General features: G+C 35.2%; 5 protein-coding genes across 9 annotated transcripts; 3 read left to right on the top strand and 2 right to left on the bottom strand.

The window, feature by feature from the left end:
• The first annotated feature begins 1952 nt into the window (after positions 1-1952).
• LOC105967429 (uncharacterized) lies at positions 1953-2855 on the top strand. The gene has a single exon (XM_012992023.2). It carries the CDS (start codon positions 1953-1955, stop codon positions 2853-2855), a length of 903 nt encoding a protein of 300 aa, XP_012847477.2.
• A 125-nt stretch (positions 2856-2980) lies between these two features.
• On the bottom strand, positions 2981-7130 carry LOC105967599 (DHHC-type zinc finger family protein). The gene is made up of 9 exons (XM_012992205.2): positions 6171-7130; positions 5974-6087; positions 5093-5503; positions 4940-5008; positions 4777-4848; positions 4543-4671; positions 4354-4434; positions 4061-4243; positions 2981-3960 (listed from the first exon to the last, which is right to left on the bottom strand). Exons 1-9 carry the CDS (start codon positions 6210-6212, stop codon positions 3238-3240), a joined length of 1824 nt encoding a protein of 607 aa, XP_012847659.2. The 5' UTR covers positions 6213-7130; the 3' UTR covers positions 2981-3237.
• A 5060-nt stretch (positions 7131-12190) lies between these two features.
• LOC105967537 (uncharacterized) lies at positions 12191-15399 on the top strand. Of its 4 annotated transcripts, none has more exons than XM_088826228.1 (9): positions 12191-12842; positions 13066-13313; positions 13401-13487; positions 13555-13891; positions 13988-14150; positions 14260-14388; positions 14508-14702; positions 14802-14924; positions 15109-15399. In XM_088826228.1, exons 2-9 carry the CDS (start codon positions 13112-13114, stop codon positions 15220-15222), a joined length of 1350 nt encoding a protein of 449 aa, XP_088682354.1. In that variant the 5' UTR covers positions 12191-12842; positions 13066-13111; the 3' UTR covers positions 15223-15399. The 4 variants fall into 4 exon arrangements, with proteins under 4 accessions (XP_088682354.1, XP_088682355.1, XP_088682356.1 ...); XM_088826229.1 differs by having other exon boundaries at positions 12237-12619; XM_088826230.1 differs by having other exon boundaries at positions 12607-12659.
• Positions 15400-15458: 59 nt separating this feature from the next.
• On the bottom strand, positions 15459-18399 carry LOC105967534 (putative WRKY transcription factor 3). Its single transcript, XM_012992134.2, has 4 exons — positions 17672-18399; positions 16423-17030; positions 16186-16344; positions 15459-16097 (listed from the first exon to the last, which is right to left on the bottom strand). Exons 1-4 carry the CDS (start codon positions 18113-18115, stop codon positions 15800-15802), a joined length of 1509 nt encoding a protein of 502 aa, XP_012847588.2. The 5' UTR covers positions 18116-18399; the 3' UTR covers positions 15459-15799.
• A 2741-nt stretch (positions 18400-21140) lies between these two features.
• Positions 21141-25455, top strand: LOC105967535 (Amino acid kinase family protein). Of its 2 annotated transcripts, XM_012992136.2 has the most exons (12): positions 21141-21354; positions 21903-22121; positions 22858-22955; positions 23323-23365; positions 23685-23746; positions 23880-23936; positions 24195-24230; positions 24317-24394; positions 24619-24685; positions 24766-24828; positions 24990-25093; positions 25180-25455. In XM_012992136.2, exons 1-12 carry the CDS (start codon positions 21276-21278, stop codon positions 25273-25275), a joined length of 1002 nt encoding a protein of 333 aa, XP_012847590.2. In that variant the 5' UTR covers positions 21141-21275; the 3' UTR covers positions 25276-25455. The 2 variants fall into 2 exon arrangements, with proteins under 2 accessions (XP_012847590.2, XP_088682781.1); XM_088826655.1 differs by lacking the exon at positions 21903-22121 and having other exon boundaries at positions 21175-21354.
• Positions 25456-25588: the final 133 nt, after the last annotated feature.

The following is a 25588-nucleotide window of genomic DNA, read 5'->3' as shown; positions in this document are numbered from 1 at the left end:
ACTTTATAATTTTTTTTTTTTTTTTTTTTTTTTGGTAATGCAGGAACCCGCAGCCAACCATATAGGTGCACTGGGTAAACCTACACTCTCGTATAATAGCTTGCAAACCATACGAGAGATGTAAACCACACTAGGCTAACAATGTGTGACAAGCTCGACCTAGCGACCGTTGGCAAGGGGATTCGAACTTGGGTCAATTGACCCAAGCTCTCTTGCTCCAACCGCTAGGCCACCCTTGCGGGTTACAAACTTTATAATTGATTTATACGATTGGAATCAATAAACAAAAAATTCAAAAAAAAAAAAAAAAAAAAAAAAAATTTGATGAAGCATATTAATCGACTATGATGTGAAGCATAGTCGATTAACAATCTGCTACTAAACATAATAAATCACAGCTGCGAAAAAATGCAAAATCAACTATATATTACAAAAACAAAAAATATACAAACATTATAAATGGTTTATACAATTGAAATCAATAAACAAAAAATCCCAAATAAAAAAAAAAAAAAAAAAAAAAATTGGAGTCGATGAACCTTAATCGACTACCAGAGCATAGTCGATTAGCTTAATCGACTATGAACATGTACATAGTCGATTAAGGTTTCAGCATACGCGAAATTCTCTATACGCGCCTTCATCCGCCCAATCCACAAAAAAAAAATCCTAAATTTGCCTTCCCATCGTCACCACACTGTTGTCACAACACACCATCACCACCTTACTTTGATATTAGGACGATTTTTTTATTACAAATAAATAAATAAAATCATAAATCGACAATTTTACATCTTTTCGCCGCCGGTGTAGCAATCGTGGCATTCGAACTCAGAATCGCTAACAAAATCATCATCATTTTTATGGTTTTTGTTAAGATCTGCTGACGACGACCCCGATCCCGACTTCGACGACAACGAAGACGATGGCTTCAACGGAATTAGCATCGTTGTTCTGGTTGGTTCTTCATCTTCCAATCAAGAGAGAATAATCTAAAGAATTGAGAGAGAAAAGTATAATAGAGAGAAAAAAAAAACAGAGAATAGACGGGAGAAGAAGAGACGGGAGAGAAGAGAAAATAAGATTAGGGTTTGAAAGAGTATAGTAGAGAATTAAGGGTAGTTTTGGAATTATGAAAATATCACTTGGGTGGAATATTAGCTAGGGGGTTTTCTCTAATTATTTTTGGGAGGGGGTGTTTCCTTAACTCATTTTTCTAGATGAGGGGGTTCTTGTTAATTATTCCTAATTGAAATGTTAAATATTGCTGCAATTACATTAATATATTTTTGACTCCAAACGCGATTTTGTCTATTTACTTATCTAATTTTTTTATCAGACGTTCGCATTGAAATTGTAGTTGTTTGAGTTAGTTTTCTAATCTAACTTGAATCAGCTAGATTGGATGTCCACTATCAAAGTTATATTTAGCATTTTAGATAAGTCAAACATTAAAAAATGTGAGCAGTGATCGTTCATTCAGACATTTCTCATTCGACGTTCAATTTTAATGATTCGAATTGAACTAGACATGTAACTCAAATCAACTACGAATTTCGTGTTTTAAGTTTCGAATTATCAAAACCATGTTTAAAGCCGCAGAAATCACTATTATTAAAACTGTAACAACATCTATCACAATCATAAGTTACAACTATAACTATAAGCTGCATGCAAGTTGAAAATTAAGTAAGCTAAAGTCCACTTCCAAATGTCTTTTAAAAAAGTTGACGCAACTACTTTCAAAAGTCTATGATCAATCAATAAACACATTTTCCGGCCATCCTTTATATATATATATATATATATATATATATATATATATATATATATATATATATATATATATATATATATACTTGATCGTCATCTTCTCGGCCTTCTGCAATCAATCACATTCTCTCTTCACGAACAAACTATATATTACGGTCAATCTCCGATCATCGTGATCGATGTCATCCCATTCCCACCACCGCCGCCCAAGCCTATGTGGAATACTCTCAGAAACATGGCGCATAACGACCGCTCAGCCCCGCCATTACGCCGCCCTCTCGATTCTCTTCGTCCTCCCAGTCACATTTTCCCCACTCATCTACCCTTTTCTCCTGCGCACCATCTCAGTTTCAATAACTCAAACCATCGTCCAAATCATCGTTTATTACCTTCTGGTACACCTCCTCGGCCTCTTCGCCGGCGTTTCAATTACCCACGCCACCTTCCGCGGATTCTACGGCAATCCCGCCACACTCATCTCGTCGCTCAGATCGATTCTGGTTTCGTTCCTCCCTCTTCTCGGCACCAAGTTAGTCTGCCTCGTGTTTCTGGTATGGGCTGTCGGTGGTCTTCTGATCGCGGCTTATAACATTCTTCTGATTATTCTTCTTCTATCCGGGTACGAGAAAGACTACTGCGATCGATATCTGCCCGTCTCGGCACTCGCGATCTCCGTTGTCCTCGTGGCGACGACTTACATCGTGTGGGGTTGGTGTTTGACGGCCGCGGTGGTGGTTGTGGAATCGCGGTGGGGTCTTGCGGCTCTGGGGAGGTGTTGGGATTTGACCAAGGGGGTGAGGTGCGTCTCGTTTTCGATGGTGATCTTCTTCGGAGTTTTGTCCGTGATTCTGTCGGCGTGGTGTTCGGTTTTGGCGATTGACGCAAGCAGAAACGGTGTGAGTTGCTTGTTCGTGGCGCAGCTGATTGTTTGTGTTGGTCTTTGGACCGTGTTGTCTGTTTATAGTACGGCCGCGAGCACCGTGTTATTCATCCACAGCAAGGCCTTCCACGGCGAAGATACGTCGGAGTTTCCGGTTGTTGATGAGTTGGGCCCGGAATATGTCCCGTTGACTCTTGATTGATGGAATTGACCAAGACTTTGTTCTTTATTTTCGAGTGTTTTTTTTTTCTATTGTGATTTTTTTTTTTACGATTTGCGAGTTATTGCACAAGAGTGAAATTTACCCGGGCATTTCAAGTGGCCACATTGTGAAATAAGAATATTCCATGATTGTAAATTTATGGATGTTACATTGGAACACATGTATTTTTTTCATTTGATACATAACAGAAAAAAATTCTAGAAGATTCACAAAGAGTTGATAAAGAAAAGAGATCCAACGGTTATCCTACAATCAATCAATCAATCAATCCCAACAGCCAACTCAAGATTCCCTCACAAAAGAATCCAGCAGGCAAATCACATATTTTTCAAGAATCTTGCATCATTTTTTGTTGACTCCTTCATACCTTCCTATGGTTGTTAGACGAAGAAGACGGTGGCATATATTTCGACACGTTTCTGTCCGGTTCAGACCCAAACAAAAGACTACTCCAATTACTCGACCTATTCATAATCCTCGTCGGGACACGATCGCTGTCTTCTCCGCCAGACGCATCATACCCATCGCTCGTCGATCTCGACAAAGGAAGACCAAGCCCCCCCGGCACATCAGCACCCAACCCGAAAGCGTTCGCCTCCGGCGAACCAAAGCTACTCTCCGGCGAAGAAGCAACAATAATCCCATCCGGGCCCACGCCCAGGCCCGGAATAGCCCGGCCCGGCCTGTAGTCGCTCCGGGCCTCGTGGTGCAGTGGGCCCAACCCGCCCGACGTACCCACCGGCATATCCGCAGGCAGGCGGATACGCCTGCTGCCGCCACCGCCACCTCGCTTTCTGTTGTTTTCGGGCCATGGGCCAGCCCGGCGGCCGCTGCTGCCGAAGCTGCTGTCGGTTTCAGGGGCGTAGGTGGGGCCCGGCCTGGAAACGGGCCGTATGATCTTTGACTTCTTTCTTGCCTCTGCTGCGGCTTTGGTGACTTGCTCTGCGTTTAATCTTGCGAGTGTCCATGGGCTGATCTTCACAGCTGCCGTGTGATTCTTTTTCTTTGTCTGCTGTTGTTCGTCGGTTGTCGTCTTTTTCCCGAGCGAACTAACCGACACGTTGTCCGGAGGTACTACATCGTACTGGCATACGGTAACAAGATTACAATGAAGCATTAACAAATGTTTAGGGGGGGCATAAAAAAGGGGGTGGTTTTGATGAAAACTTTGGAAGAATTTAAACCTGATCTTCGACAAAAAGACGAGGCGGAGTGCACCAAGCGGCTCGATGGAAAGTGTTGAATGAGCTGGCACTGCTTAATCCGGTGACGGAGCTAATAGGAGACATTTGAGGGCTTTGTTGACCTCCAACACCTTGTTGCTCTTGCTCCCTTAGAGCGATTATGTAGTCGTACGTGCTTATTCCCTATTTTATCCAACCGTTGCAGTTGTGAGTTTACGACAAATTTTATTTTTTTTAATTTCGTTATACTGCAAGAGTAAAAAAAAAGGGAGTAAATGAAACGAAATTCCGACCTTCTTGATTAGAAGGATGTGAAAGAAGAAGAGCTGAGCAAGCGGAAGGGTCGCAATCATGGCTAATATCGTGCATACTGCCTGCAAATAAATACGATTTCTTTAAGTAACAATTTTCATCAAACTGCAGTAAGTTTATGATGAAAATTTCGACAATTTTTTTTTTTAAAAAGGAGACCAAATACTCACCACCACAATTACGAACGGAACCATCGTGAAACTGCTTCCCAGCTTGGAGCTTATATCTGTAGCAAACCGTTTCCTCTCGAGAAAACAGAGGATAAGTACAAGTATCCCGGTCGACCATTGAAGTATAAGCTGCAATCAAATAAAACTGTCAATATTTATTAAATATATAAATACGGGCCTGAAAAAATAGATTAAATAACTTTTTTAAGGTGAAATGTCGAAAATACGGCATACCAGTAGAAGGGAAGACACCATTAAAGTAAAGAACTTCCGGTAGTTCCTTTTGCCTATGCAATTGTTTAGCCACTACAAAAAGAAAAAAAAAAAAAAAAAAAAAAAAGGATTAGATTTTTAAATAATAAGAAAATATCTACCAACTCGAAAAACACTTACGTACCCTGCAATGATGATCGAATCGGTCGACGCACTTGTCGCAAACTCTACAATGTTTGCTGTACTTGAAAACCTGCAAAATTTAGTTAAACCCGTTTTTAGTCACATTATCGAACGATCGAAAAAACTTTTAACTATGTGTAATTTATCTGCACACCTCTACTTCGCACAAACTGCAGTAGAACATTCCATCTTCGCTCTGTTGATCAGAAGAATCTTCGTTCGAGTTGCAAAGTAGTGCACAAGGCAGTAAAACAAGAATGCCCGTTAAGAAGCAGTTACGCTTACGAGACGAGGGATTCTTGTTTTCGTGTTCGGTATTGCAATCGGCAGCTGACTCGATATCCGTTTTGCCTCTGTTGTTCGATTCCTCCGGAGTGGCGGCTGCTGCACAGTTGGCATCTTGAATTGACGACGAAATTGATTCTCCTCCACCGTGTTTACACTCGCTCGATTTTAAGTGCTTTTTGCTGTCCTGAATGTTACGGTATTTTTTCGATCGAAATACTCCGGAATCGGCAGGATCGGCACCAGCACACCAAATGTATAGTCCAAACGCGCATATCAGCTGAGAAAACGACGAAGTCGGGGAACAAATATCAGAAGCTAACTAACTAATTGTGAAACACCCGTCGACAATTCATTATAGCTTAGTGCATTCTACACGAATATCGACAAAAAACAAATTTCATCGGCAGATAACAACCGGAAACAATGCTGTTAAACATAATAACAAAAAGTCCGAAACTTGTGGCTATCTTTATATACGACACAAGCACTCCATTGAAGAGAGGCTTAAATGCTTACCTCAACAAATTACGAAAAAACCCGAATTTATAGAGAGTGTGGAAATGCAATTAAACGGAACTAATCGAAGGAAAACAAAAAATTGTCGATTTCAGGGCATAAAGTGAAGATCAATCATAAAGTAAACAAGCATTGTTAAAACCGTAGATCTCATTTATTTAGATACACCCAGTCGAAAGGCAAGATGAATTACAAAAGAAAATTGAAGATAAGATTTGCAATTGTGCTTACAAGAGGAGTGTAAATCCCAATAATTATGTACTGGAACAATTGCCTTCCCACAAAAGGCGCAAAGAATACATAGAAAGCAAACCCCAATGCCAGAAACACAGCTACAGCCACCACCTGCAAACACACAAGCACACACTTTTACACACACTATTACACACACTTTTACACACACAGAGAGGGGTTAGTAGAAAAGATACCTGGAGTGGATGGTAAGGAAGCTGCCATCCATGTTTTCTCATTGTGTGTGTTGATTGGAAGTTACAGTGAAGAAAGGGAAAAAAAAAAAAAAAGAATTCTTGAAAGAAGAGTTAATATACAGGGAAATGGGGGTTTTGTTTCTAGTTCCTTAGTCCACTGTTAATGGCAGCTTCCGCCCCATTTCCATGGCAGAATTTGGATCAAAGCTTCAATGTAGAGAAATCTTGCGCCCCCATTTTCGTTTTCCATAACCACCACAAAAAAATAAAAATATATCAAAGAGAAGTTTAGAATGGAAGAAAAAACCCACAAAATGAAAGTGGGGGGTGGTGGTGGTTGATGAAGGAATTGATCAATGGGGCTAAGCTAAGCACCTTTTACTTACTTGTTCACTCATTACAACCCACCACACCCAAGGCAAACACATTCATGAAGAGAGAGAAAGAGAGAGTTAGAGAGAGAGAGAGAGAGAGAGAGAGAAGAAAGAAAAAAAAAATTAAAAGCTTCTGCCTTTGGGGTTCAAATGGGGATTTGGAGAAATGGGTTTGTTTCTTTTTTTAATTCTATGTCTTCTTGAATTTGCTTTTTGGTTGAGCCAAGCAAAGATCTGTGCGCAATGCAAACCAAGGAGAGAGAGAGAGAGGAGAGAGAGGGGGAAGAGAGAGAAAGTGATAGGTCAGGGGCAGTGCTGGAAACTGGCGTTTTGCTTTCTAAGCCTATAATGACTGACCTTGGGTCCTTTGGGCAAACCTAACTTTAATTTTTTCCCCCTTTTTTTTTTTTTTTTTTAATTTAATTTTAATTTTAATTTTGAACTTCCTGCTTGGTTTGTTTGTTGCATTGCCTTTTTCCATGGCCAAAAATTCAATATCAGATGTCACGGGTCAGTGCTTCACCACCACCCAGTTGTACGTACTCTCTAATCCTTTTTCCCCTTTCTTCTTCTTCTCTCTCTCTGCAGTAATTTCTACTCTAACAACCCCATTTATGGCCTCTCTCTCTCTCTCTCTCTCTCTCTCTCTCTCTCTCTCTCTCTCTCTCTCTCTCTCCATCTCTTTCTCTCTCGGGGATTTTCTTGATTCTCTTTCTTACTGTGCATGTTGCAGTAGAAAAACAGAGGTAATTAACTCCACTCTGGGTAAACTTGTAATTAAACATTACCCCAGCAAGTCTCGCCTATTGGAATACTTATGGCTCGTTTGGTTACCGCTACTACATACTAAATAAGGGCTAGTAACACGTTTTGTTCGGGTTAGCAAGATTCACGTTTTTTCAAACTCGATATTAAATGGTAATATTTCATGAAATTAATAGCACTTAACCCTGAGATTAATTCAGCGGTGGGTGAAAAAAACAAGTAAAAGACCATTTTATCCTTCAAACTACATGTTAATTTTGTAAATAAATCACATATAATACAAGAATTTAGCACATTTAATACAAGATCGAGTTCAGTAAACCGAACCTCCTACTAACTAAATCATCCAAATTAATCCAATATAGGTAACCAATCGAGTCTTTAATTGCAAAATTAGTAGTGAAAGCATACAATTAAAGCTTTTTTTCCTTTTTTTATTTATTATTAAGTCATATTTTGCTATAATAATTAATAGCATTTGGATATTTTGCAGCATTAAACAAAGTATTGAAGCAAAGAACTTTATCTCAAAACTCACGAGGGAGTGGTTAGTACCTAAACCAGAAGTAGTTTGGATCTATACATAGGTGGATAATAAATTCAAGATCTATTTCCTCAATGAATATTATTCTACTAACTATCTGCAATTTAATTACTATAGTTGAATTGAATGGAGTAAGTTTGAAGAAATTGATGTTTGGTCCTCAAGTTTATCTTTTCACCTTTTTATGTCCCCCATTATTCAATCAATCGGTCTTTGTAGTCATTATCTGGTCTCTGGCCTGCAGGAAACATTGCCATAATTAAAACAAAACAAGCCCACGTAAATGAAAATTCATAATTTATTTTTAAAATAGAAATTAATTGTAAATTTAGTTGTTTTTAATATAAAATATGCTATTGCAATTATGCACCAATTAAATTTTGTCATTTTGTATCAATTATGTGAGGTCTTGATAACAAGGAAATCTTGGATGAGGTGGCGGTAGGGGGGTTGGGGTGGGGGTGGGGGTGGTGTTATATTACTATAATACTATACAATTTTTTTTTAATGAAAATATATTATATAGTTACAATTAAAAAATGAAAAAAGGGACCTCGTATGGGGTTTTCCAATGTCTTTTCTCGAGCCAAGATGCATTCTTTTGGCACCTTCTTGTCAGAGTACATCGTGTTTGATGAGTTGTACAATTTAAATATATATACTACTACATCAAGTCAAAACACTACACTCTCATTCCTATTAATATTTATAATATAAACATGTATCAAATATTCTTTCTATTTTTTTAATTAAGCTACTTGTATAATTAATTATACATATAGCATATACTTTTAAACCTCTATAGACTTTAACAAAATTCTATTAATTTAGCAAAATATTGAATTATCGAACTAACAATTTAGTACATTTTTATTAAGTCGGGACGAAAAAGTAATTATTTAAGCAAGATTATTAATTTATCGAGGTTTTACTTACTGTATACAGTATAATGTATGACTATAGCATTCTTGAATTTGCAAAATGTATAATTCAACAATAATATTCAAAATATTTTATGCATATATCTAAGGGTAAAAAAGGAAAAACCTCATTAATAAATTAATTAAATAATTAATTGGTATTGGGTAGATTCTATTTTGTATACTAGAGTCCAAATGTAAAGACAAATGAGCCTTGTACATGAAAATTTACAGATTAGGACATTGACTTGGCCCATGACCCATTACTAAATCAATTTTTTTAATTAATATTTATTATTATTATTTTTTTTTTTTTTGCAAGAATTAATAATTAAACTTCAAATGAGAAGTAATCTAGTTAGGATTGGAGGTCTACCAAGAGTTGTTTTCTTCGGTTGGGTCGGTTGATTATCGGCAATTCTTGGTTCGACCCAACTAACCATTTTTTATTGATATCTAAAATTACTATCACTCAATTCTTTTCACTATTTACATTTTAAAATATTGTAGTTTTAATTTCATGTTAATAGTTTTTTTTTTTTTTTATTAAATATTAATATTACTAGACTTTATTTTGGGCAGGGTCCCCTACTCATTAATTCATGCATGCCAACAATCAAAGCACAATGGTTCCCCTACCCAAGAATGTCTAAACAATCCTACAATCATGTTGCACACATTTATCATCTCTCCCATTAATTTTTACACCAAATTTTATTGGATCAAGTATTTTGTGATATTTTGTGAGAGAGGTATTTGTTAGCCAGCATTTGGCAATAATCGTCCACGTGGCAGAGGTCCGTGTATTTTCAATCCGCAGTCGAATATTGTGGACACTTATGTGTGCTGAATGCACTATAAAATTAAAGTTCGCACCTTTCGTGATATCAATTAAAGTTTTTAGTGGACAAATAAAAAAAGGAAACTTTATTAATAATAACTAAAATGAAAAAAAAAGAAAAAAAAACCATATTTGGAGGGAGATATGGTGCTTTTCTATTGTGGTTTGATGCATTGACCTACATAATCATTTAAATCACATCTTTCACTTCTTTTACTGTTACTAATTTACTTATTTACCCCTTTATAATGATTTCAATGCACTTGTTTTTATCAATCATGCATAATTCAAATAGTGGGTTCCAAATTAATCCAATTACTATTTATTTTCTATTATTTTTGTTCGTTAAAATTTATTTTTCTAGCTTATTTGAGTTATTTGTATACATTTATATTATAATAAAAAAATAGCTTTATAAATAGTCTAAGAAGTGACATAGAAAAATAGGAAAAATTACAGTAGTCACCCCTCAAGTTTACATCGGTTTCACATTTGGTCCTGCATATTCACAAAAAAAATACATTTAGTCCCTCGTGTTTAAAAAATTCAACACTTTTAGTCATTCCCGACATTTTTCCGTAAATACTAATAGAATCTAGCTTGTGCCTCAGACTGCCTTAACTGACGAAACGGTAATACGAAAAAGATGACCAAAGGTATTAAATTATTAAAATATATGGGACCAAATGTATTTTTTGTGAATATAAAGAACCAAATATGCAATCAGTACAAACTTGAGGGATGAAAAAAATAATTGATCCAATTATTTGTTGGGCTACCTGGACTTATCACCAATTTAGCCCACAACGAATTTTTATTAATCTCCACCAACTCCACACACATTACACAATTGGGTTTGGTTTTGAATTTGAATTTGGGGAAGACCAAATGTTTGTTGGGATATTTAATTTAGAATAAACAATATTGATTACGATACTTACCAAAAAATAATTAATATAAATCTTGTTATATATCCTAATCCTTTTGTTTTTCAATTGGCTACAATTTTTGCACCACTGTCACGAAAACGACCAATAAACTAACAAATACAAGAAAACAATTATGGCGTACTGAAATCTTAGGTATCAGTTCTCCGAAGACGACTTTTATTGCTGAAGTTGGTGATTGTGAGTAAAATTTTAGATATTAAAAATCAATTTTATATATTTAATTTATAAGTTGACGTGGTTGCAAAACGAAATTCGTTTTTCCTGTTTATTTTGGCTAATTGTCTCCAAATATTCTTAATTTAAATATAAATAATAAGTCAAAAATATCCATAAATACTCACAAATTGATTATGAGTACAAAAATACTTGTAATCTATTCACAATGGGCTTCTTTTTCTTTTTTTTTGCAAAAAAAGTACCTAATAAATTGGTGCATATTCTTATTATCGTTGACTTAATGTTTGTCTAGTCTTTAATTTCTTGCCAAATTCATTTTTTTTCTTGATATGTAGGTGGGAGGCCGAATTTTCAATTCACCAATTAATTCTTCAATTGGTAGGTATGTAAAAAGTGGGGCTATTTCATTCGTTTTCGAAGAAAAAAAAAAAAGAGAAAAAAAAAAAAGGAAATTGGTGATACGTGTGGTGGTTCGACGATTGTCTTCCAACGCTCAGATCAGAAAATTATCACAATATAAACAAATAGTTTAATTTATTACGAATGTAGATAAGATCATAGTCTATATACATTTTGAATTAGATATTCAAAATTAAAAGCGTTACTTTATTGGAATAGATCAAATATATTTGCGATTGGATTAAATTGCGTTTGGAAAGTAGCCACTTTTTTTTTTCAAGTTGAAAAAATTGAATATTTTGTTTGTGAACTTTATGATCTCATTTTCATAGACTTGTTCGAATTAAGACGATTTATTAGAAATTATATTTTAAGAGTCGTCTGATAATATATTGGTCGCTCTTGACATAAAACATTCTAACATATACTATTAATTGGATTTAGTCCAAATATTATTATTCTTATGGTAAATTACAGCCAGTTCCATGAAGTAAAGTGTAGTTACAAAATAATCCAATTTTTTTTGAGAAATTACGTTAAACCATCTACAATTTGTAAATTTTTTACATCTACCCTTACAAAAAGGTGTTAATATAAGAAATTTACAAATTGCAAGAAGATAAATATAATTGAGATAAATACACTTTATTTGAGCGGGTGACTGTGATTTACCGTTCTATTCTTATAATACATATTTTTTTTAAGAGGTGAACTACTATTTACCCAAAAAAATAATATAAATATTTCATATTTGTAAGACGAGAATTTCGAGGAGAGAAATTAATATTTAATAGTAAGAGAAATAAGGCGGGTAAAAAAACCAACATTTTAGAGCGGGAAACTCTTTTGTGTATTTAGATCCTTCAAACTTTATGTAAAAACTTAAGTTCTGCCGTTTGCATTTATTTGGCTATGACCCTTCATTTCAATACCTTATATATATATATATATATATATATATATATATATATATATATATATATATATATATAAATATATATATATATATATATATATATATTGATTGAATAAGTTAGAAAACTTTTTTGGTGGGTGATAATGTTTTAGGTGTTCCTTGTTTGCTGGTTTATTTTTTGTTAGAATATGTTCCCTTATGTTGTTGTTGGTCTCTGTTTTTTAAGTTGGTTTATAAAAACTATTGCAAACACTTCTTTTAATTAATTAATTAATATATATTTTTTAATCACAGCATTCTAATCATTTGAAGTCCTTTTCATGACTTATTATTATATGGGTTGTTAGGGAATTCTTGAAAATATTACAACCCCCTTTTTTTATTATATAGCTTATTAGCTTCTTTTCTTGATATTTTTCTAACACCCTATTGTTCTACCAAGGTGGAAAAATCACCAACTTTGTTAGAGTCACACATAATTGGAAATTTTGTCTTAATTTTTTTTTTTTTTTTTTTGTATTTATATTTAATTCGACGTTTTTCGGTTCCTGTGGTTTTGGTGGGTGAGTGGTTGTTTTTTATTTCTGGTCAGAAATTAGGCTTGTGAGTTTTTTTCTCATTTGTGTTTGATATGCATCCACTAAAGGGTTTGGTGTTCATCCAATCACAATTCGTATCGTTTTTTCGTTTTCTTTTTTATTTTCTTTGTTTATAAGTTTTAGCTCTATTTGCAATAGCTTCTGCATTCCTTCATGTTCAAGAAACAAAATTTTCTCCATTCTTGCAGTAAGCACTATTTGTTATCAAGCTTTTTTCGTCTGCAGATTTTTTCGTTTCGAAAGCATGTATATTTGCTCGATCGTGTTGATCATACTAATATCTGTTTTGTTTCGTACGTAGAATTCTCAACTTGAATTCCATATATGAATTCATTATCTTTGATGTTTGATGCCAAGAATTCTTGATTTGTCCGATTATGTTGACTAATTCCGAGATGTTTGTTTTACAGTGCGATTGTTCGTTTTTGGGGTTAATGAAATTTTAGTCACTAAATAATGGGTGGCTGTGTTTCGAAGCCCAGAAACAAGTTCAAATCAAAGGCGAAGAATATTTATCATAAGTCGGGTAAACTTCGAAGAAAGATAGCTCCTTCGAGCCCAATTGTCGAACATGTGGACCCCACTGAATACTCTGTCCAAGAATTTGTTTCGGCGGACATTCAAAATGTCGAGACAGTCGATAATGTTGGTTCAGACAGTAAGTTTCTTCATGCTTAACTCTTACAGCTCTTGATTTATTATATGCAGATTATGATATTTAATTTATTTTTATTTAATTTATCAGGAGAAATATGGCAAGAGGAGCAATGGTTCGACTCTCTAAGCGTCCTCGATTCCGAGACTGACGAAGACTATATTAGCGTGGCCGAAGGTAATTAATTTCGGATATTTCTTTATTTTTCATATTGATTTTTACCTCATTTATTTGTTCATTTCAGATGGTTTCACATCCATGGACGACCACGAATGCTACAAAAAAACCGTCGATAAATCTAAGGGCACTTTCGTCATTATGGGAAATAAAGAAGATTACGAAGAAGAAGACTATGTGCATCCAACTAGTGATTCTGCAGACAATACAATTGAAAAAAAGAAATGCTTAGCTCGGATTACGATAATAAATACGAATATTTGTACAGGTTCATCTAAGAAATATTTATACAATCCAATAGGCGGGACCCTCGTACCACGCTCGACCGAGGAGATGCCACCTCACGGTTCTTGGTCCCCCGTTTCGCCTTCCGTTTTTAAGCTGCGCGGAGATAGTTTTTTGAGGCATGCTTTTTTTTTTTTCTTTAGTAGATATACATTAAGTATAACTTCTTTTTATTTAACGTCGTTTTCACGTGGAATTTTATTTTATTTGTGCAGAGATAAAAAGAAATATCCGGCTGCCGATTATAGCCCTTATATACCTATCGGTGTCGATTTTTTCGCATGTCCGAAGAAGATACATCATATAGCAGAGCACATTGAACTCCCGTGTTTCGAATCACACCATCATTTGCCTTCTCTGTTGATTGTAAATATACAGGTAACACATTCGAGTTTTTTTTCCGTTGTTGTTGGATTATAGTTACACACCGAAAAACCGAGAAAACGAGATGACATGGCAATAATTTTTTTATTTTTTATTACGGCAGCTACCTGCATATCCAGCTTCCATGTTTCTTGGAGACAGCGATGGGGAAGGAACGAGCCTCGTAATATACTTCAGAGTGTCCGATAATTTCGATAAAGAGACTTCTCCGAAATATTTCGACACTTTAAAGGTAATAATAATAATACAATATACTCGAAAGTATTTCGAAAACTGCGACACGGGTTTTATTTAGCAAAATATGATCTGTTTTTTTTTTTTTTTTTGACTTGTTTTTTTCTTGGAATGCAGAGATTTATTGCGAACGAGATGGAAACGGTGAAAGGTTTTGCGAAGGAAAACGTTGTTCCGTATAGAGAGAGGCTTAAAATAATGGTGAACCCCGTGAATTCGGAAGACCTTGGTTTGAGTTCTGCGGAGAGAAAGCTTCTTCACGCGTATAAAGATAAGCCCGTGCTGTCACGCCCTCAGCATGCGTTTTACAAGGTACGAAACAAAATCGACCGTCGTCCAAGAATTTGAGCTAACGGAGCAAATGAATTTCGAGAACTAATTCTTGTTATTATTTTATTTTTTCGTTTGCAGGGACCGAATTACCTTGAAATCGATCTTGATGTACACCGGTTCAGCTATATATCTAGGAGAGGACTCGAAGCGTTCAGTCAACGCTTGAAATACGGGATACTTGATCTGGGACTGACAATTCAGGTAAAAAAAATTTCATTTTACACACACACACACATATATATATATATATATATATATATATATATATATATATATATATATATATATATATATATATATATATATATATATATATATATATTATACGTATATAATATATATTGCTCTTGCGTAAAATTTAATCGACTTGCGATACAAAATGCAGGGACAAAATCCAGAGGAACTGCCCGAGAAAGTTATGTGCTGCGTGCGGTTGAACAAAATCGACTTTGTGAACCATGGACAGATGCCGACACTTGTTACTCTGAGTGATGAATAAGCTAGAGTCGAGAATGCAATAGAATATTCGATAACTTTTTGTAAGGCGAAAAAAAAAGCAGCTTATTTTCAGTGAGCTCGAGTTTGTCGAGAGATCGTTTAGTCAACAGAAATTTTCTATTCTTCACTGTACATTTCAACTTTCTTGTTGATGAGGAATTCATTGTTCGTTGCATTTCTTCTCGGGGTATTCGTCGACCGATAAATAAGACGAAAAAAACGAAAACAGCATGACACTTCAAAGATCAATCCATCTTTATTCATCAAATACGAAATGTTTCACAACACAATTAGAATTTCTTTTTCTTTTTACAGAAAGAATGCATACAAACAAAACACTATTTCCCTACTGATGAAATATACAAACTGTCGTCCTATTCGTCTCACGGTTATGTATGTATTTTTAACTGTGGCAGTACGTGTGTATGTATGTATGTATGCCCTAGATCCTACCCTTCGTATAAATATATATGCATTTTGTCCCAGATCAAAAAAATCATCACTCGAGCAAACAAGAAAACAAATCGTCAATAAAAGTATTAATTCCCATCAACCTCACCTTGCGAGAAAAAAAACCACTATGTTATATGTTCTTCCTTGAATCGGAGAAGCGACACAGGATGCTGCATCTCGTTGCTCCTAAATTCAATTCTTCGATTCTCCATTTGTCTATCGAACGACGCGTTTTGTGGTCTCGACTGAGAAGAAGACGAAGCAGCAGCGTTATTGGCTGTGCTGTGGCTGCTGTTTTTAGCAGCAGGTACGTCGTGGTTGTGCTTTCCTTCGTAAGTTGTTATTACAGCTTTCGGATCGGTTGCAGCTCTTTCAACGTGCTTTCGTACGTTGCAACCTTGGCTAGTGCACTTGTAGTAGCTTCTGCAAAAACCCAACGAGCAAAATTGAATAAAAAAAAAAATCGAAAAAGAAATAAATCGTAAAAATCAACAGTTAAATCTTTCTTCACCTTGGATAAGGGTTCCCTTTAACAACTTTCTGCCCGTACTTACGCCACCTGTAACCGTCGTCTAAAAGGTCAACTTCACTCGTCGTCTGTACAATGATCCTCGGCTCTGTGACAGTACGATGCGACGAAGCTTGCTCTGTAGTTTGAACCTCGATATTTCTGTCAATTTTTTTTATTTTTTTCACATTAGCATACGGCATAAAGTAAAATAAAAAAGTTGTTAATAATTAATATTACCTTCGTTTTGATTCGGGTTCATCCTCGTGACTTCCGTTCACTTCGTCACTGTCGCTCGATCCAGTTACACGTTCGTGAGTAAATTGACTAGATTCTTGATCTTTGATCCCTTCGTTAGTAGTCCTGCTATCCAATTCGGAGTTTCCGTGATGATTAATTCCCCCGTCTGGATAATCTTTCGTGCGCTTAGCTGGCGGAGGGTGGTTGTGCTGGCCTTTATATATGATCTCGGTTATTTGAGCATCGAGAGACCTTTCGACTTTCTTCTTGACGGGGCATTTGGGATGAGTGCATTTGTAGTAGCTTCGAGGGTACTCGCTACCCTTCACCTGCTTCTGCCCGTACTTGCGCCAGTTGTACCCATCGTCTGCCGGCTTGTCGACAACCAAGTTAGGGGCGGCTAACTGCAATTTCTGATCGGAGTTGGAAATGTCAGACGACTCCTTAACGATGTTACGGCCTGGTAAGGAATTTATTTGCAGAGTGGCATTGGAATAATGAGGTGGCAGAGAGGCTGACGAAGACGACGGGTATGAAGAATGGATGTTCATCTGGGCTTGAGCCGTTAACTGAGCCAGAAAATGTTGATGCGATGTTCCCATTGCACCCTATTTCAAAATGAAAAAAAAAAAACACAAATAAGGTTACGAGCCTCGTACTTTCAGATGTCTACGACACAGAGCCAGTATAGGGCCAAGGGGGCCATGGCCTCCCCGACATTTCTCAAATTACTATTGATTTATATAAAAATATAACTGTTTTTTGTGTACAACAACCATTAACGCCGAATTCGACCCATTTGGACTTAAAATCCTGGCTCCGCCACTGCATGGACAGAGAGTCTTAATAAATAAAACGAGCTATACGATGGTTTTTTTTTTCAAGACATGATTCAACCAGTTCGATGTTGTTTGTAAAATTAGTTCATTTATGAAAAATTCCCAGCAACATCAGTTAACCGAATTCACAATCAGATAAGCGACACGTTTATATGCCTATTGTATGTTATTACAGAACAACTGCGCGATACACTAGCGTAGTCAGAATTTTAAGTTCAGAGTACCTAATGCATTCAAAAAAATTCTAAGGGGCATAATTTTTTTTATATTTCTATATAAATTTATTTATAGATATTTGAGAAATGTTTGGGGGCCGTGGCCCCCTCTGGCCAACAAACAACAATTGATCAACTTGCAAAACTTTACCCAAAAAAAAAGAAAAAAAAAGGAATTTTTCATGAAATTAATACCTGCGAAGATGGGAAGAACACCGGCGAATCGAGCAAGCTAGCAGGACTGAGACCGGCCGGAATCGTAAACATTCCGTGCTGCTGAGACACCATTAACCCCGCCGGCCGATTCTGCTGGAACCTAAACTCTCCACTCCCACCATCTCCGCCTCTGTTCTCCGCCGCCGGCTGACCGAAATTATGCCTGACGTTGGCGGCAGATGGAGGGGAAGATATGGCACCGGCGAGAAGCTGAGAGAACGAGCGGCAGTCGTTATCAGGGTCGTCGTTTTCGGCGAAGAAGCTCGAAACCAAACTCATCGGCCCAGGGCTCACCCCCGCCGCCGCGCCGCCGCCCATGAATAAGCTGTCGACGGCACTTCTCGGCGGCAGCGTGATCGTCGGCGCCGGAGGCCTGGACGTCGGCTGCGGCCGCCGCGGCGGTTGGAATTCGTTTTCCGCCATTGATTGTGGTTTTGACTTCGATCAAACTTCGATTAATAATTTTTTTTTTTTTAAAAAAAAATCAAAACAAGCAAAAAGTCGTTGCTCTGGCTTTTTAGTTAAGTTTCTATTTTCCGGTGCGGTGTAGAGTAAAATCTGATTTTTGTTGTTTTTTTTTTCTTTTTAAAGTCTCTGATAATTATTTATATATATTTATTGTAGTGGTTGAATTACAATAATGCCCCTGGAGGATTGCGTAATGACAGCTACTTTTGGTATTTGGCTACTAGTATGCACGATCTTTTACTTGGAACATTTGCTTGGATTTTTTTATATCTTCTGTTTGCGTTGTTGCTGCCAAGTAATTTATAAAGTCCAATTTCATGCTCTTCTTTTTTTTTTTTAGTTAATAATAATAATAATAATAATAATAATAATAATAATAATAATAATAATAATAATAATAATAATAATAATAATAATAATATGGTTTTCGTGTTGTTGTGATTGGCAAAAATGTTCCGAACTCAAGTCAAAATTCGTAAAATAACTCGTACTCGTTACATTTTATAGGAGGAGTAATTTTTTATTTTTTATTTTTTATTTTTTTGTGAAAAGGATCCGATTTTGAGCTACTACATGAATAAAATGAATAAAGAAAAGGGCAAAATACACTTTACCCCCTTGTACTATGCCCAATGTAACACTTACCCCCTTTACTATGAAAAATACACTTACCCCCTTATTTTAATGCTCAACTTATTTGACTCTTAACGGTGTTAGTAGTAAAATAAATTTAATATATTTCTAACAATCCCTACTAAATGACACATTTTTTTTTATTTAAAAAAAATATTACATGTACTATCAATAAATTAAATAAATATTTAAGATAATAATATTTTTAAATTTTGATTAAATAAGAAAAATATTATTACTTTTTAATAATTCATAAGAAATGACATCTTATTTTTATTAAAAAAAAAATATCTTTTCATTGTGGATAAATATATTAAATAAATATTTAACATGTATAAATTTTTAAATACAGGATTAAAATATTTACATTAAATATTTATATTAAAAATTGTAATTCTACAGTAATATTTTTTAGCGATACATGCTAATGATTTATTTTATTTATTTGTAACATCAAAATTCACTTAAGCCTTTTACATTTTAGGATTCACTATACGGAATTTAATGTTACAAATAAATATTAAAAATTCAACGTACATAATGTTTAATGAGTTAAATAATTTAATCCAGAATATAAAAAAATAAACTTGCTACTTGGTTGTATAAATAATATATGAATAATTATATTATCTAAATATTAATTTTCAATATAAATATTTAACAAGTAAATTATATTTAATTCAAAATTTAAAAAAGAATTGCTATCTTAAATATTTATTTAATATATTCATAGTACATGTAATATTTTTTTAAATAAAGAAAATGTGTCCTTTAATAAGGATTATTAAAAATATATTAAATTTATTTTACTTCTAACACCGTTAAGAGTCAAATATGTTGACCGTTAAAATAAGGGGGTAATTGTATTTTTCATAGTACGAGGGGGGTAAGTGTTACATGGGAAATAGTACAAGGGGGTAAAGTGTATTTTGCCCTAAAGAAAATAAGAAAATATTTAAATAAGATTAGTAGTATCTTATTACGCTCATGTCAGAGCTCAGTAAAATGATTAATGATGAAAAAACACCCGATATATTTTACCGAATGTAGCGTCTACAAAATCCGTACGGGTGTAAAATGATTTACATGAATTGTGTTGCCATGCATTTAATTCATGTGGGGTTTGTGTATGGCGTACAAACATGGAATTATTTCCCAAACATAGGACACTGGATATTAAGTGCCTTAAATAGCATTATGGCTATTATTTATTTTTTTGTGTCTTAATGACTGTCAGTGCTTTTAAAACCAAGCCGATAGGGAAATTTAATTCAATATTTAATTTACTGGTTGAAATATTAATCACTCGACCAATAATGCATTGTCGATGTTACAACTCCAGTTTAAGGTTCAATGACGAAGCTAGAATTTTATTATTGTGGTGATCAAATATACATTAAGAAAAAAAATAAGATTTAATGACAATAATGATTGTTCTAGGAGTGACAAAACTAGGATTTTGTTATAGGTTGGGTGTTCGAAAAAAAATTAGGACTTTTTTTTTGGATTAGTTTGTAGTTTGGGTGGAGAGAAGAAACATAATATAGTCGATTTTTTTTAATTGAGAGCGAACTTGCCTCTAGTTCCAAGCCGAAATTCATAATTTTCTTATCCAACTTGTTAGACTCGGGTTTTTTTTTTTTTTTTCTCGTATCAATTAAAAATAATTAATGTTATTTTTTATATTTAACTAAATTGTATACGGGCTTGGGTTGTGCACTGTACATGAATTATGCAATCTCAGTTGAAGTGAATGGACAAATTGTAAAGTGCAATGGGCCGAGTTTTAATCAAGGCCCAAATCAGTTTTAACCAAGGTTTGACCGGTTTGACCGGTTTGACCTATCGACCCGTTGGTTCCAATTCGGGGGTGGAAATCGGACGGAATGAACGGGAATAGTTTTTTTGGAATTTTTTTTATTTTTTTGGAAGTAAAAAATTGGTTCCAAATTCCGTTCCAAAAAAAATAGGAAAGCAAAAATTCATTCTGACTTTCGGAATGGCTCGGAATCGGTTGAATTTCGGAAATTACGTTAGTTTCTAATCTTTTGTTCCAAACTCGGATATACACAATATTTTTCAATCTCTTTTGAAAATTTGCAGGAAAGTACAAGAAATTCCGTTCCAATTTCTGGTAATTTTATATACCATTCCAATTCCGTTTCAAATAAATTCGGAAGAATCGTAAATCGGAATGAAAAATACAGTTTCAAATTCGGACTTTGTTCGGATCAGAATTGGCGTATTTCAGAAATTTCATTCCGATTTCCACCCCTAGTCCCAATCGACTTTTGAAAATTATTTTGTTTTTAAGTTAGGGAATTAGCTAATTTAAGTTGAAATATTCTTTTTTTTCTTTTTAATATTAATTTTAATTCCATCATGCTGAGCAAGTATGTATGTATGTGTGATGAGTTCCACTGATTTATTAATGAGAGAAGGTAATTAATTAACTTTAAATTTCTCTTAATTTCAAAACACAATGGATCAACACAACCACCAATCCACCACCTCCGGCGCCGTCGCAACCGCAAAACCACTCCACTGCATCGTCAAGCTCGGTGAGCTTTTCTGTATGCTTTTATGTTTTTCATCGATTTTAGCTTGTTTAAATTATCAATTAATCATGTTAATCGGACCCCTTCAATTCAATCTGTTTACCCTAACGCATGACATTTGTTTCTCAAATTTCATGTTTTGCTAGCATTTTTTTAAGGATTGAGTTCAATTTTAGGTACTGATTAAGTTGAGTTTAGTTGGGTAATGATAGTGAGTCTCCAAATTCACTTGTTGGAAAGGTTTCTGGAAGTTGTTGTATACTATTGTGATGACTGTTATATAATGAGATTAAACTTCTTGTGCAAACCTTCGATTTCGTCTCGGAAGTAACGGTGAGGAAAATATTTTTCTTGCTTCAAATCATACTTGTCGATTTAATTTTTGGCAAAATCCGAAACAAAATCATCCGAGTACTATTTCATTAATCATTAATTTGATGTACTTTATTCGATATATTACACATTTAGCTGTCTACTTGGGGAAGTCGAATGAGATGCTTTCCGGGAACGTGTAATTTTAGGCAGGTGCTCGTTTCTTCTTTGGTATGCAGGGGGTGCTGCAATTACCTATAAAAATGAGTTGGAGACGATAAACGGTGACAACCTTAATATACTTTCGTCGCAGCTGAGGCAAGCGATGATTTTAGGGCCTTGTCATGGGATGGATTGGAGCAGAAGGCCTGGATCCTTGGAAATCCCAACTGTTGCCGATGATTTTGATGAACAGTTACAATTGGAATCTAAAAAGTTTGTTGTTGTTCATGGTGCAGGTTGACATTTTAGCTCGATTTGATTATGATTTACTTTATATCATTTCCAATAGTTTAAGGTGTCGTTAGGTTGATAAGATTAAATTGGACCTTATTGAATATTTGATTAGTCCAATAACTTTTCGGTCCGGCACGCGATTGTGGAAAAAATGGCTCCAATCTTTGCTAATTGAGAGATTATTAGTTGAACCTTCCATGGTCCAACAAAATAATTGTTTTTCATAAGATTATTTACTCTTATCTTGGCTAATCTTATCTTAGGAACCAAACGAGGCCTAAGTGGTTAAAAAATGTATTATCTTGACTGAAAGGAACGCATTGCCAAAATCATGCAGAACTTTACACCACTCTAGATACACGATGAGTAGGTGTGAGATTAGATACAGGGGATTCTAATACCTGAATATGTTAAATTGGCATGGAACTAGTTGCGCAAATCGCATTTTTACCTTTTTCTTTTTCTTTCTTCATTTTGTCATATTTCTGTTGCACTAAATGAATTAAATCGGGAACCAGATAGAATGTGTCCAATTTTTCTGTGTTTTTATGCTGCCTCAGAGTTAATGCCCTGTGGCAGCACACTTATTTTCTTGCTAATGTTTGAAGTATTTTCTGAGTTTGCACGGTAGTACAGAATATACATTTATGATTCTCGGCAATATGCGTAGACCTATGATTGTTATCATTGTAAAACATCTGTTACAATAGACCAGTAACTCATGATTATTGTCTTCAGGTTCTTTTGGCCACTTTCAAGCAAGCAAGTCAGGCGTTCACAAGGGTGGATTGAACAAATCCCTTGTCAAGTCTGGTTTTGTAGCTACAAGAATATCTGTAAGACATTAAATAACCCTCCGATTCTGCTATATTCTGTCTTGTTATCTTTTGGCATTATTTTCGGGTGATTTTTTGAGATAAATAACAAAATCATGATTATCTTTCCCACTATTTTTCTGTAGAGATCTACCTAGTAAGAATTTGGTCAACATGATCAAGTTTTTAGGTTGATGTACAATAAATTATTGCTTAGTCCTAGCTGCAGCTTTACATGTTGCTACGTCGATTTAAAAAACATATTTCACTCACAGTTCTCCTCCATACAAAAAGTAAATTATCTGTTAATTCCCCCTATTATTGGTTGTAATGACTGATTACTGGTATTAAATTTGTCGGAACTCTTTATTTTCTTTGATTGCTTCAGGTCACGTCCCTCAATCTTGAAATTGTCAGAGCGCTTGCGAAAGGTATTAACTTTCCTATGCATTCAACTGACATGTTACGTTTTCCTTTTCTTCTTTTATGCAATTTTTGGTCTCGCCTTTTCATTTTGTTCTGGAATATTCGTCTAGAATGTAATGTATTATTTAGTGATAGATAGGAGGATTGATCTGTAATTTCATGTTCTTCCCACCTTCCACTATTTTTTTATGTTCCGTCTATATGTTTTGTACCGTATGCATTCCTTTAAATATACAATATTTATGACCAATCGACTTGAATTTCTTCAAAAAACATTTGTACTATATGTTGTCCTTTACATATCTTATCTATGTCTTTCTGCAGAGGGTATTCCTTCTATTGGAATGTCACCATTTTCATGTGGCTGGTCAACTTGTCAAAGAAATGTTAGAACTCATTCAGATACTATTTGTCCATTTGTTGAAAATTTTCTTCTACATATGTGGCAACGGGCAATTAATCCTTCATGGATATTTCTTCATGACGACTCTTACTGAACGGTACTCTGTTTTCTCACAGTTATCCACAGCAGATATTTCGACAGTGGTTAAAGCTTTAGACACCGGATTCATACCTGTGAGTTTGAATCCCTCAATAGTAAACATGTTGAAAAACATCAAATGAATATAACCAAAACTGCATATGCTCAACTCTCCTACCTGGTTGGCAAAATAGTGTAATTTCTCTCAGAGCTTTATGGTGGAGAGTTTAATGGCATCAATTCTTGGCTTGTTTTCTTGATTTTAGTGTACTCTCGTTGTTTGATTACGGTCTTAGTTTAGTGCTCTTGACCAGTGATGAAATCTGAAAGGGAGGCTGTTGTTAAAATTTCAGGTTCTGCATGGTGACGCCGTACTGGATAGTTCACAGGTTTGGCATTGCTGTATATGAATTATCAGAGAGTTTCCTAGTGTTGAGTGTCGATATGCTCCCTAATTCATTCAAATCTTCACCAGGGTTGCACTATATTAAGTGGAGATGTAATCATTCGTCATCTAGCTGAACAATTAAGACCCGATTACGTTGTTTTTCTGGTACACACTGTTGGCTGGTCTTTTTATTTCCGTTTTTATTACGTTGTTTGATAAATTAGTACAGAGGTAAACCTAACCCGACTGCAACACATTAACTTTCCTCCATTTATATCTTACGATATATATGTCTAAAAATGTAATGCACACGACATAATAACGATGTCAAAAATCTTAAAAAGTTATTTATATTGAACGCATGAAAGCATATTCGTTGCTCGTAATAGACAGATGTTTTGGGCGTATATGACCGCCCACCAACTGAACCTGATGCGACGCTTCTTCAGGAAATTGGTGAGTTCTTATCACACAGTGTTGCAACTCATTCTAAATAGAATATACTTCTGAACGTTGGCTTCACTCGGTAAATACAGCCGTGAGTGAAGATGGGAGCTGGTCTGTGTTAAAACCTCAATTACAAGACGTGAGCAAGCAAGGTCAGTAAAAGATTATAACCCTCATTTTATCCATGTGATTATCACTTGCTTTAGACCCCCGAGTTTTGTCTTCCTCAAAAACACGCAACTGTGCAAAATATCCCGCATATTAACCAGATGGCTCGTAAGAACTTTAATATCCAATGGATATTTTGAAACAGTTGAGATAACTGTAGCAGCTCATGACACGACTGGTGGCATGGTCACCAAAATATCAGAAGCTGCGATGATTGCTAAATTGGGAATTGATGTCTACATAGTCAAGGTAAGTTTTTCTCTTTTTTTTTTTTTTGAAGCTCCTTCAAAACAAAAATACGTGTGTTGTGCTCATTTGTACCGCCATGTATGCAGGCAGCTACGGATCACTCGATGAGGGCTCTCAAGGGACAGCTGAGACAGAATATACCCGACGACTGGCTCGGAACAGTCATCCGCCTTGCCAAATAGAATATGCAATCGAACAACATTTGAAATTTACAATTTTCAGTTGCCTGGTACTAACTTCTGCCATTTACGTGTTGTTTGTAATGTACGGATTTATTGATGAATAACCCAACATACTAGTTCCATTTTACCGTTACTGTACTGATTTATTGAAGAATAACCCAACATATTAGTTCCATTTTACCGTTACCGTACTTATTTATTGAAGAATAATCTAACATATTAGTTCCATTTTACCGTAACATATGAATTACAAAAGGCTATATTGCAAAAAGATCAAACAAATAATAAATCTAATCGGGAGGTGTCACCTTCG

The sequence above is a fragment of the Erythranthe guttata genome, chromosome 12, assembly GCF_056151865.1.
Source record: "Erythranthe guttata isolate IM_541 chromosome 12, IM_541, whole genome shotgun sequence".
Taxonomy (NCBI): Eukaryota; Viridiplantae; Streptophyta; class Magnoliopsida; order Lamiales; family Phrymaceae; genus Erythranthe; species Erythranthe guttata.
This window is presented reverse-complemented; position numbering and strand designations above follow the sequence as displayed.